The following is a 13,709-nucleotide window of genomic DNA, read 5'->3' as shown; positions in this document are numbered from 1 at the left end:
ACCCTCCATAGTGCTACAGAACAGTGCTACTGCTACTAGACACAAGAGTTTGCAGCTGTGTGACAGTCGTCATTTGGAAGTGACAGGTGGCAGCCTGGGATCGGGCACTGCCCACCTGTTGCCACTCATTAGAATCATTCTCTCCCTCATTTGCAGAGCTTACAGTGTAGCCAAGACCAGGGGCGTAGCCAGACCTCGAGGTGGGAGGGGGCCAGAGCCCAAGGTGGGGATCCCCAACCTCTGCCGCTGCAAATACTTTGGCTGGCGGTCCCCAACCCCCGCCAGCTGAAGACGTCATCCAGCGCTGGTCTCCGGCGCTGCCGCATCGCCTGCCCTGCTCTCTCTTCCCCTCACGTCCGGCACGCTCCTTTTAGTGAAACTATTTCACTAAAAGGCAATGTAGTGGTGCCACCGCAGACCAGCGCTGGACGAAGTCTTCAGCTGGCAGGGGTTGGGGACCCCCACCAGCCAAACAGGGGCCCAGGCCCCTGTGGTCCCCACCTAGCTACGCCACTGGCTAAGACAGATATAAAGACAGGGCTTTTTTGAGGCGGTGCTTGGGAGTACTGAGTACAGGCACCTTTTCCATTGTCTGCTAAAATTGACCCATGGACCCCAAGTTTTAATGAAAGCGGTCATACGCTACACAACAATTATGCCTTGTCATATATCCTATGACTGGTTACATGGGGCCTGGCTATTGTGGGGTGGGTCCCTCAGTGATCACCCCGCCCTGAAGGGTGGCTTAGCGTTTAAGTACCAGCGCCTTTTTTGCTAGAAAAAAATACACTGCATATAGGTGAGAGTGTTTCTGTACAGTGACTACCAAAAAGCCTTGTGACATGACCCCAGTAAGTAACAGAAGCCACCAGTGAGAAGAGATCTCTATATACCAGTGGTGTAGCTAGATGGGGCCTGGGCCTCCCAAATTTGCTCTGGACCCCTAGTTGGCTGGCAGGGGTCCCCAACCCCCGACAGCTGAAGACTTCGTCCAGCGTTGGTCTCCGGCACTACCGCATTGCTCCCCTGCTTTCTCTTCCCCTCACGTTAGGCATGCTCCTTTTAACTGAGTTTCACGAAAAGGAGTGTGCTGGATGTGAGAGGAAGAGAAAGCAGGGTAGGCAATGCAGTGGTGCCAGAGACCAGCACTGGATGAAGTCTTCAGCTGGTTGAGGGTTGGGGACCCCTGCCAGCCAAGATGTACAGCAGTGGCAGGGAGGGGGGCGGCGGCAGGGGGGGGGGCGCAACCTAAATGTGCTCCCCACCTTGGGCTCTGGTCCCCTCCCACCTTGAGGTCTGACTACACCCCTGCTATATACAATGCCTCCTTCACCCCAGATCTGCTGAAGAGATTTCTACATACAGTGACCCCTAAACCCCGGATCAGCTGGACACATCTCTGTATGGTCTGCCCGGAGGACGCTCTCCCCTGTAGCTGTAGGGGACTGTCTTCCCTGGCTCCCCATATGCATGTCCAAGATATGCAAGTGGTTGCCCACCCCACCTACCTCCTGGAAAAGTAGAGTCTGATTTCAGGACTGCTGAGTATGTCCTTAATACACAAGGCTAGGCATGCAAGAGATGCTGAAGTCCAAATCCCAGAATTGGAAATTTTAGACTTAATGTGAGGCTGCCTACTGGATCCAGATTTGCAGGTCCCCAGTGCATGCTGGGTCTTGTAGTCTTGCTTTTCTTAGGGAACGCAATGGGGAAATCAGAACTACAAGCCCCTGCATGCAATGTGGGTAAACCCAGGACTGGATCAACCCTGTCCGAATCTGGATCCAGTTGGCAGCTTTAGACTAATGGCAGCAGCTCCGGCACTTGTCAGAATCGCCAGGAGGGAGGCACACCAGGAAGCGGGGGAGCTCCTATGTGGAAGAAGGATTCCAGGGAACCTCCTGCTTCCCATGTGCTGTTTGCTGCATTCTGGGAATGTTTCCAGCATCAGGGTGGGAGCAATAACTTGCTTCCCAGTGGCAGGATTAAAGGGAGTACTGCCACGAGATGTGGCCTGTGAAACCTGTGCCCTTTTCCTCCGGAAGCCACAGATGACTTTGGGCGAAAGAAATTCTGAAATTTAGATTCGGGCTCAGGGGATTGAGATGTGCAGATTTATGCAGGTGTCAGGAAGTTTAGGGATGAGGAATGACTGTACCTGGATAGGTAAGACAATCAGCGCCACACAGATCATGATGACCACCAGTAGTTGGGACGGCCAGATCTTGGGCGTGACATCGCCGAAGCCGACCGTGGAAAAGGTGACAATACAGAAGTACAGAGAGTCAAAAAGGGTCAGATTATTGCCGGCCCTCTCCAGGTGCTGGATCCCACAGATACTGCAAGAAAGAGATGAGACAGTGGAAATCTCTCTCTGATATTAACATCCCCCCCCCCCCCCCCCGCCTGATACTTCCCCACTCCCAGATTTCAAGCCTGCTTTCATCTGCACCCTCTGCAAACTCTAAAACCTGAGCTGGGTCTGGTTTGGCACAAAACGATCGCTGAACCGTCACACATTCGCATCCCCCTCCCCTCCTCTGAAAATTAGGAATAAGCCGGGTGATCTGACAAAATTGTGATGGCTCATTAACAGAAAGCAAAGCAACCGTGATGCCCACAGACCTGCACATCCCCGACTCGTGAAGTCACATTTAGACTTGACTGTGGCTATTAGACATGCAGCCACCTCTGGGGTGCAGGGTCCTATGAGGTCTGAAATGCAGAGGGGCGACTCACCAGGTGAACATCAAGCAAAGCAATGTGCAGATGAGAATGAGGACCTGGTTGAACATAGCCGAGTGAGTCCGTTGGATGGCCCGGTGAAGATCGTTCTGGAAAGGAGACAATAGTGTGGTCATTAATACCTGCCAGTTAGGGGGGGTCAAGTACATTCATCATAGCTTAGATTTCCTCTTAATCCCCCAACAAAGAAAAAAGATTTTGTGAAATTAATTCAGCTTACAAGAGAGAAGTGCTATTGGTATTAGAACACAGACTGACCTTTGCAGTCTTCTTTCACTCTGCAGTAACACAGAAACCTAGAGCTTGATGACATATAAAGACCATAAGGTCCATCTGTTCTCTGCCTAATTTGTTTCCTACTACAATGCTCTGAAAATGGGAATTATTTGTAGCCATGCAGAGCAGGTGTGTCTACGCCTGGGTACCACTAGCTCCCCCCCCCCACCCCCAGTACACCACCATCTCCCATCCCCATCACAGGCAGCACTCACATAATGCTAAGAAGGCTGGGGAAATGTTAATTTTCAGATAAACTCAGCAGAAGGCTGGAAAGAGCTTCCTGGCAGACCCTCAGACACAAGGGAGGCTGCTGAAGGAGAAGCGGATGGATGCCCAGACCTGGGAAAAACGCCCAGCCTCCTGTCTATAATCCGCAGGGAAAGGTGTCCTCTAGCCCGGGACAGTGCTGCTGAACATATGGACACACACACACTGAAACAGTGGTCATCCCATATAAAAATTAGGATTGGGGGTTACTGAGGGGGGGGGATGCTTTACTTCAAACAGGGAATATCATGCCCCCTCCCCCAGACCTCAGCCCTCTGATTATTCCTTCCTGCCACCTCTTGGAATAGTTTGGGCAGGATTCTTTGACGCTGAAGCCCTGATGAGAGCAGGAAACTTGTGGGTGCTGCTGGATTCAGGATTCTCAGGCAGTGCAGTGTCTGAAAGGGAGGAGGAGGTAAAAAGACCCTACGCAGTCCAGAGCTAGCCTCTCACTGAGCTGCTCTGCCTAGGCCTGGCACTGGCAGTGGCATGGAGCTGCCAAGAAAGGCTGGTATCATGAGGAGAACTTTGCCAGTGCAGATAGCGTGGTGTTTAACTCTTCCTCCCATCATGACCTCACATGCTGGATAAGCATCGTGCAGGAATAGCCCTCAGTCGCACAGACTGTAGCCAGAGATACATCATATTTATTTATTTATTTGTTAACATTTGTACCCCACATTTTCCCACCTATTTGCAGGCTCAATGTGGCTTACATAGTACCGTACAGGCATTTGCCAGTCGGTGGATAACAAATACAAGGTTATGTTGTGGTCGATTGAGGCAGGTGTGTGTCAGGTACCATGAGGGTCGAGGGGAATGAAGATTGTATACTGTCCAGTACGGTCATTGGTTATGCTGTGTTGCTGGGTGTGGGGATTTACGTTGGATCGGTCCATTCCCAAGCAGCTTTCAGTCACCCCCTTACCCCTCTGGCAGACATCATTACAGAAGTGCCATCATTTAGTGTCAAGGTCCCTGCCCCAAAGACCTTAGATTCCATATGGAAAGCTGGTGTGAGATGTGGAGTTTTTCAATTTGACTCTCCCACTTTCGGCTCTCAGCACACTGATAATCTAAGCAAGCAGAACCCCCCCCCCCCCCCCAGCTCAGCCTTGGTCCCAGAGATAGCTACTACCAGCCCAAAAGCACAGAGGGAGGGACGCACTGGATGGATGGGACCTGGAGCTGTGTCCAGGGGGCTCTAGTTGTGCAGTAGCTGGTGCTGAGTCAGAGAAGATGTAGCTCCCACCCTCCCCATCCAACCCCAGCGTCTTAACTCACGATCATGTTCTCCAAGGCATGCTTGGCCAGCCAACAGTTCAAGAAGACGGGAATGAAGAGATTCCTCAGAGGAGGCCAGAACACCTGCTCATGAAAAGAAAAAGCACAGCGTTCAAAATCAGCAAAACCAGCAGGCATTACCCATCCGGTTTATGAGACAGAAGGCTTGCACCAGCATCACACCAGTACGGGACCCTCCTGGGACTGGAACCCGCACTCTGGCAGTGACCTTATTTGAAGCTTCACTGGGGCTCCCTGCCATGCTAATCCCTTCCTGCCAAGCACACTGGGCACCAGGCAGAAGGCTTGATACATAGGGCTGAGCAGGGTGCCACAATCAGACACGGCCAGGGGGCTGCTGGTTTTGATCCTTAATTGTATGGAAAGGAGGCGGGGGGAGAGAGGGAGCAAGAGACAGACAGGCGGAGAGACAGCGGCTGACTTACAGTGATGATGAAGGGCACCGTGTTCAACATCTCCAAAATGAAAGGGACGTGAAGGACCTGCTCCCAGATGTTACCCTGACAAGAGAGCAAAATGCACTGTTTACATGGAAAGACACACTGGCCATCCCATCCTGCCCACCCCCTCCGACACCAGCCCAGCACAGACCAAGAGGTAGATCACAGGTCCATATTACGCCCGTGAAGTGTTAGTCTCGGTTCCCTATGGGTCTCAGTCACTAAGAATTAATGTACGCTGCTTCCACAGCTTTTGGGTTTGCAGGTGGTACATAAAAAATGAAATAAATGTAGATTAAAAATCACATTTCTGCTACATACAGTGGGGGAAATAAGTATTTGATCCCTTGCTGATTTTGTAAGTTTGCCCACTGACAAAGACATGAGCAGCCCATAATTGAAGGGTAGGTTATTGGTAACAGTGAGAGATAGCACATCACAAATTAAATCCGGAAAATCACATTGTGGAAAGTATATGAATTTATTTGCATTCTGCAGAGGGAAATAAGTATTTAATCCCTCTGGCAAACAAGACCTAATACTTGGTGGCAAAACCCTTGTTGGCAAGCACAGCGGTCAGACGTCTTCTGTAGTTGATGATGAGGTTTGCACACATGTCAGGAGGAATTTTGGTCCACTCCTCTTTGCAGATCATCTCTAAATCATTAAGAGTTCTGGGCTGTCGCTTGGCAACTCGCAGCTTCAGCTCCCTCCATAAGTTTTCAATGGGATTAAGGTCTGGTGACTGGCTAGGCCACTCCATGACCCTAATGTGCTTCTTCCTGAGCCACTCCTTTGTTGCCTTGGCTGTATGTTTTGGGTCATTGTCGTGCTGGAAGACCCAGCCACGACCCATTTTTAAGGCCCTGGCGGAGGGAAGGAGGTTGTCACTCAGAATTGTACGGTACATGGCCCCATCCATTCTCCCATTGATGCGGTGAAGTAGTCCTGTGCCCTTAGCAGAGAAACACCCCCAAAACATAACATTTCCACCTCCATGCTTGACAGTGGGGACGGTGTTCTTTGGGTCATAGGCAGCATTTCTCTTCCTCCAAACACGGCGAGTTGAGTTCATGCCAAAGAGCTCAATTTTTGTCTCATCTGACCACAGCACCTTCTCCCAATCACTCTCGGCATCATCCAGGTGTTCACTGGCAAACTTCAGACGGGCCGTCACATGTGCCTTCCGGAGCAGGGGGACTTTGCGGGCACTGCAGGATTGCAATCCGTTATGTCGTAATGTGTTACCAATGGTTTTCGTGGTGACAGTGGTCCCAGCTGCCTTGAGATCATTGACAAGTTCCCCCCTTGTAGTTGTAGGCTGATTTCTAACCTTCCTCATGATCAAGGATACCCCACGAGGTGAGATTTTGCGTGGAGCCCCAGATCTTTGTCGATTGACAGTCATTTTGTACTTCTTCCATTTTCTTACTATGGCACCAACAGTTGTCTCCTTCTCGCCCAGCGTCTTACTGATGGTTTTGTAGCCCATTCCAGCCTTGTGCAGGTGTATGATCTTGTCCCTGACATCCTTAGACAGCTCCTTGCTCTTGGCCATTTTGTAGAGGTTAGAGTCTGACTGATTCACTGAGTCTGTGGACAGGTGTCTTTCATACAGGTGACCATTGCCGACAGCTGTCTGTCATGCAGGTAACGAGTTGATTTGGAGCATCTACCTGGTCTGTAGGGGCCAGATCTCTTACTGGTTGGTGGGGGATCAAATACTTATTTCCCTCTGCAGAATGCAAATAAATTCATATACTTTCCACAATGTGATTTTCCGGATTTAATTTGTGATGTGCTATCTCTCACTGTTACCAATAACCTACCCTTCAATTATGGGCTGCTCATGTCTTTGTCAGTGGGCAAACTTACAAAATCAGCAAGGGATCAAATACTTATTTCCCCCACTGTACATGGAGTGGCCTAGTGGTTAGGGTGGTGGACTTTGGTCCTGGGGAACTGAGGAGCTGAGTTCGATTCCCACTTCAGGCACAGGCAGCTCCTTGTGACTCTGGGCAAGTCACTTAACCCTCCATTGCCCCATGTAAGCAGCATTGAGCCTGTCATGAGTGGGAAAGCATGGGGTACGAATGTAACAAAAAAATTAAAAAAAATAACAATTTTCTATAGTGCTACTGGACATACTGCTCTATACCAGGGTTTCTCATCCAAGCCAGTCAGGTTTTCTGGATACCCACAGTGAATATGCATCAGAGAGATTTGCGTTCAGCGGAGGCAGTGCATGCAAATTTATCTCATGCATGTTCATTGTGGATATCCTGACTGGCTAGGACTGGGTTGAAAATCCCTGCTCTGTACAGATAGAGTTGCAAAATGTTTTGCTAGAAGTTCAGCAAAAAGATAAAATGAGCAACATCCTCCACCCCTAATTCACGCTCACACGGATTGTCCCGCAGGACTTATAACCGGGAGTCACACAGTGAGTTTGTGGCAGCGGTGGGATTGCACTTGTGAATTTACAGCACTGTTGCTTTCAGTGCCATAAGGTTTGGTGTGATTTCATTTCTAAACCATTTTCCGGAGAAATACTGACCCTAATTCCTTGATTAGTTCCTTGAAAAATCTAGTGTCACATGCTTTTACCCACTAGAGTGGGATGCACTTGCTCTGAAAAGAAATGATTTCATCTTCTCCTGGGATGCACTGAGTGATTGTCGACCCTCCAGCCACTCACAGGGACTAATGGAGCTGCTACACCCCTAATCGGTCACAGAGCAGTCAGCCAGTCCTGGCACTGAGGACGACACACAGCCACAAGCTTTGGATTTAATCCTAAAAATGCATCCAAAATGCTGGTGGGGAAATGTGATCGGCGACAATATTTTAGGAATCTGATGAACTGGAGAAACAGCACCTGAGACCTTGATCTGATCAGAGTTTCAAAACTCAGCCCATCTCTAGCAGAGATCATGAAAGATATTGCCTTTCATAGACTTGGCCCCCTTCTACCCTCCCCAAATACCGAGATCCCAACAGAAATATGGAGGGGCTGGTAGTACCCCCTTCAGGAATGAGAAATGACCTGGATTGGCCACTGTTGGAAACAGGATACTGGGCTTGATGGACCTTCGTTCTGTCCCAGTATGGCAATACTTATGTACTTTAGATTCTGAATGGAATCTTGCTACTCTTTGAGGTTCCACATGGAATGTTGCTACACTTTGAAATTCTGCATGGAATCTTGTTATTCTTTAGAATTCTAGAATCTTTGTTACTCTTCAGGATTCCAGAATATTGATATTCTTTGGAGTTCTACATGGAATGTTGTTACTCTTTGGGTTTCTGCCAGGTACTTGTGATTTGCATTGGCCACTGTTGGAAACAGGATGCTGGGCTTGATGGACCTTTGGTCTATCCCAGTATGGCAACACTTATGTACTTTAGATTCTGAATGGAATGTTGCTACTCTTTGAGGTTCCACATGGAATGTTGCTACACTTTGAAATTCTGCATGGAATCTTGTTATTCTTTAGAATTCTAGAATCTTTGTTACTCTTCAGGATTCCAGAATATTGATACTCTTTGGGGTTCTACATGGAATGTTGCTACTCATTGGGTTTCTGCCAGGTACTTGTGACTTGGATTGGCCACTGTTGGAAACAGGATGCTGGGCTTGATGGACCTTTGCTCTGTCCCAGTATGGCAATACTTATGTACTAACCTTGTAACCGAGATAAGCCAGGAGCATTGCTTCAGAAAAACTGATGACAGCCACTAGTACCTGTGGTAGGGGGGAGGGGGGGGGAAGGAAAGAAGAAGGTGAAATTAGGCCTTACCTGCTAATTTTCTTTCCTCTAGATCCTCCAGACCGTTCAAGACGCTTGGGTTATGCACTCCTACCAGAGGAGGGAGACTGAGAACACTAAAACTTCTTATACAAGTAGCCTGTGCAGACCTTCTACTAACCAGTAAAACAGTAACAAAGCAGAGGAACAAAACACCTCCACATAATCAAAACCACTGAATCCACACTCAGATCTCCTCCCCTTAAGACGGGGGGATTCAACTGCAGATGGGCACAAACGGTACCACAAACTGCCCTTAGTAAAACTCCAGGACCCAAATCACAGGAGCTACTAGAAATATCAGCAACTGAAGTCTAAAGTAAATATCATACTGAACTATCCGATACACTGGGTGGGCTCTTGAACGGTCTGGAGGATCTAGAGGAAAGAAAATTAGCAGGTAAGGCCTAATTTCACCTTCCTCAGCAATCCTCCAGACCGTTCAAGATGCTTGGGAAGTACCAAAGCAGTAAACACATCTACGGGTGGGACCTGCGAAGCTCAGAGGACAGAACTGCAGCTCCAAAACTGGCAACCTCCTTCCCTTGCCTGTACATCCACTCTGTAATGTTTGACAAAAGAATGCAGGGAGGACCACACCGTCGCTCTACAAATGTCCACCAGTGGAACAAAACTACTCTCTGCCCAAGAAGCCACCATCCCCCTAGTAGAATGTGCCTTGAGCCCCACCGGCACCATACAGCCATGCAATATGTAAGCTGAAGAGATGGCATGCTTCAACCACCAAGCTATAGATGCCTTAGAAGCAGCTGCTTCCTTCTTGGGACCCCCATGAAGGACAAATAACCTGTCCGAAGACCTGAATTCCTCCGACCTGCGCAAGTAAACCTTCAACATTCTGTGCACATCCAATTTCGCCAAATGACGCTGAGAAGCATCCCCCATCCGGTCCCCCAAGACCGGCAATGAAATCACCTGATTGACATGAAAGGAGGATACCACCTTAGGCAAAAATGAAGGGACTGGACGCAGTGAAACCTTTTCCTTAGAAAACCACAGAAACGGAGGCCTACATGAAAGAGCCTGAAGTTCCGAAATCCTGCGAACCGACGATATAGCTACCAAAAAGACCACCTTCATAGTAAGGTCTTTTATCAAACAAGACTCCCAGGGCTCAAAAGGAGAACCCGCCAAAGAGTCAAGAACGATTTCGGTATATTAAAAGCAGGAAGCCGGCAAAAGAATCGGTTGGGCCGCTGGATGACCGAGGGGTAAAAGGGGCGATCAAGGAAGACAAAGACGTAGCGGAGAGACTGAATGAATTCTTTGCTTCGGTCTTCACCGAGGAAGATTTGGGTGGGATACCGGTGTCGGAAATGGTATTTCAAGCGGACGAGTCGGAGAAACTTACTGACTTCATGGTAAACCTGGAGGATGTAATGGGGCAGTTCAGCAAACTGAAGAGTGGCAAATCTCCTGAACCAGATGGTATTCATCCTAGAGTACTGATAGAACTGAAAAATGAGCTTGCGGCGCTACTGCTAGTGATATGCATCTTATCCTTAAAATCGAGCTTGGTACCGGAAGATTGGAGGGTGGCCAATGTAACGCCGATTTTTAAAAAAGGCTCCAGGGGAGATCCGGGAAATTATAGACCAGTGAGTCTGACGTCAGTGCCGGGGAAGATGGTAGAGGCTATTATTAAAAACAAAATTACAGAGCACATCCGAGGACATGGATTACTGAGACCGAGTCAGCACGGCTTTTGTGTGGGGAAATCTTGCCTGACCAATTTATTTCAATTCTTTGAAGGAGTAAACAAACATGTGGACAAAGGGGAACCAGTTGATATTGTGTATCTGGATTTTCAAAAGGCGTTTAACAAGGTACCTCATGAAAGGCTACAGAGGAAATTGGAGGGTCATGGGATAGGAGGAAATGTCCTATTGTGGATTAAAAACTGGTTGAAGGATAGGAAACAGAGAGTGGGGTTAAATGGGCAGTATTCACAATGGAGAAGGGTAGTTAGTGGGGTTCCTCAGGGGTCTGTGCTAGGACCGCTGCTTTTTAATGATTTAGAGATGGGAGTAACTAGCGAGGTAATTAAATTTGCTGATGACACAAAGTTATTCAAAGTTGTTAAATCGTGACAGGATTGTGAAAAATTACAAGAGGACCTTAAGAGACTGGGAGACTGGGCGGCTAAATGGCAGATGACGTTTAATGTGAGCAAGTGCAAGGTGATGCATGTGGGAAAAAAGAATCCGAATTATAGCTACGTCATGCAAGGTTCCACGTTAGGAGTTACGGACCAAGAAAGGGATCTGGGTGTCGTCGTCGATAATACACTGAAACCTTCTGCTCAGTGTGCTGCTGCGGCTAGGAAAGCGAATAGAATGTTGGGTATTATTAGGAAAGGTATGGAAAACAGGTGTGAGATTGTTATAATGCCGTTATATCGCTCCATGGTGCGACCGCACCTTTAGTATTGTGTTCAATTCTGGTCGCCGCATCTCAAGAAAGATATAGCAGAATTGGAAAAGGTGCAGCGAAGGGCGACTAAAATGATAGTGGGGATGGGACGACTTCCCTATGAAGAAAGACTAAGGAGGCTAGGGCTTTTCAGCTTGGAGAAGAGACGGCTGAGGGGAGACATGATAGAGGTATATAAAATAATGAGTGGAGTGGAACAGGTGGATGTGAAGCATCTGTTCACGCTTTCCAAAAATACTAGGACTAGGGGGCATGCGATGAAACTACAGTGTAGTAAATTTAAAACAAATCAGAGAAAATTTTTCTTCACCCAATGTATAATTAAACTCTAGAATTCGTTGCCGGAGAAAGTGGTGAAGGAGGTTAGCTTAGCAGAGTTTAAAAAGGGGTTGGACGGTTTCCTAAAGGACAAGTCCATAAACCGCTACTAAATGGACTTGGGAAAAATCCACAATTCCAGGAATAACATGTATAGAATGTTTGTACGTTTGGGAAGCTTGCCAGGTGCCCTTGGCCTGGATTGGCCGCTGTCGTGGACAGGATGCTGGGCTCGATGGACCCTTGGTCTTTTCCCAGTGTGGCATTACTTATGTACTTATATGTACTTATCCCACTGAGGAACTACCGGCCACTGAGGAGGATGAAGCAACTTCACCCCCCTCAAAAAATGGACCACATCCGGGAAAGACGCAACCGACCTGCCCTGCACCTTACCCCGAAAACACGCCAAAGCAGCCAGCTGCACCTTCAAAGATGACAATGAAAGGCCCTTCTCAAAACCATCCTGCAAGAAATCTAAAATGCCCGACTCAGAAGCTGTCGAAGGGACACATGCCCGGTCCCCACACCAATCTTCAACTATGCGCCACACACACACTTAGGCCAAAGACGTCGAACGTTTGCGAGACTGCAGCCAATTCGGAGCCACCAACAACACCGGACCCGCATGACATTCTACCCTCTGTAGGACTCGACCTATCAAGGGCCACGGGGGAAACACGTACAGCAACACCTGCTGAGGCCACGGAAGGACCAACGCATCGATCCCTTCCGCTCGCGGATCCCGACGCCGACTGAAATACCGAGGAACCTGAGCATTCTGTGCCGACGCCATGAGATCCACTACTGGCATTCCCCACTTTAGAACTATCTGGTCGAACATCGACCAGTGCAGAGACCATTCTCCAGGGTCCAACATGTGTCTGCTTAGAAAATCCGCGTTCACGTTGTCCACCCTGGCCACGTGCGCCGCCGAAATCTGCACTAGATGCCTTTCCGCCCAACTCATGAGCAGAGCCATCTCGATTGCCAACTGCGGACTCTTTGTACCGCCCTGCCGGTTGACATACTCTACCGCTGTCGCATTGTCGGACATGACTCTTACCACCTTTCCGACCACACTTGAGTGAAACGCCAACAGAGCTAGCCGAATCGCCCTCGTCTCCAACCTGTTGATAGACCACTGAGCTTCCTCCGTCAACCACCGCCCCTGTGCGAACCGACCGAGACACTGAGCTCCCCAGCCCAGCAGACTGGCATCCGTTACCAGAATCACCCACTGAGGAGGTTCCAATGGCATGCCCTTTTTCAGATGGGCTGAGCACAGCCACCACTGGAGACTGCGCCGAGGAGCCCCCCTCAATGGCAACCGCAACTCCAAACTGTGTACCTGGGGAGACCACCTGGACAACAGAGCCGCCTGAAGCTGACGCATATGCGCCCTGGCCCATGGTACTACCTCTATTGTTGCTGCCATGAGGCCCAGAACCCGAAGGTATATTCGAACCGTTGGACTCTGAATGGATATTAACAGCCGGACCTGCTGCTGAAGAGAGGTGATCCGAGAATCTGGCAGAAAAACACGACCCACTGCCATGTCGAACCACACTCCCAAGTACTCCAGCCTCTGCGATGGGATCAACTGACTTTTGACTACATTCACTACCCATCCGAGCGATTCCAAAAACACAACCACCTGAGCCGTCGCCGCAACACTGTGAGCCCAAGACTTCGCCCGGATCAACCAGCTGTCCAGATACGGATGCACCAGAATTCTCTGCCTCCGCAAAGCCGCTGCTACCACCACGATTATCTTGGAGAAGGTGCGTGGAGCTGTTGCCAGACCAAAAGGCAGACCTGAAAGTGCCTCCCTAAAACAGGAAATGCTGATGGGCCTCTCGAATCGGCACATGCAGATACGCTTCCATGAGGTCCAGTGACATGAGAAATTCTCCCTGACGAACAGCCACTATGACCGAGCGCAGAGTCTCCATGCGGAAGGATGGCACCTTGAGCACCCCATTGACCCTCTTGAGATCTAAAATGGGTCGAAACTGGTCCTCCTTCTTCGGCACCACAAAGTACATGGAATTACAACCCATTCCCTGCTCGTGCCAAGGAACGGGTACCA

At 49.2% G+C, this 13,709-nt stretch overlaps 1 protein-coding gene across 1 annotated transcript in view; it reads right to left on the bottom strand.

The window, feature by feature from the left end:
• LOC115464322 (potassium channel subfamily T member 2-like) overlaps nt 1–13,709 on the bottom strand; it is a 197,227-nt gene that overhangs the window by 135,018 nt on the left and 48,500 nt on the right. Inside the window, exons 6-10 of the mRNA XM_030194710.1 lie at nt 8,722–8,781; nt 5,022–5,096; nt 4,576–4,659; nt 2,740–2,834; nt 2,159–2,339 (exon numbers count right to left, since the gene is read on the bottom strand). Coding sequence (XP_030050570.1) covers nt 2,159–2,339; nt 2,740–2,834; nt 4,576–4,659; nt 5,022–5,096; nt 8,722–8,781 — 495 coding nt within the window. The remainder of the gene's footprint in view (nt 1–2,158; nt 2,340–2,739; nt 2,835–4,575; nt 4,660–5,021; nt 5,097–8,721; nt 8,782–13,709) is intronic.

Source organism: Microcaecilia unicolor, chromosome 3, assembly GCF_901765095.1.
Source record: "Microcaecilia unicolor chromosome 3, aMicUni1.1, whole genome shotgun sequence".
NCBI lineage: Eukaryota > Metazoa > Chordata > Amphibia > Gymnophiona > Siphonopidae > Microcaecilia > Microcaecilia unicolor.
This window is presented reverse-complemented; position numbering and strand designations above follow the sequence as displayed.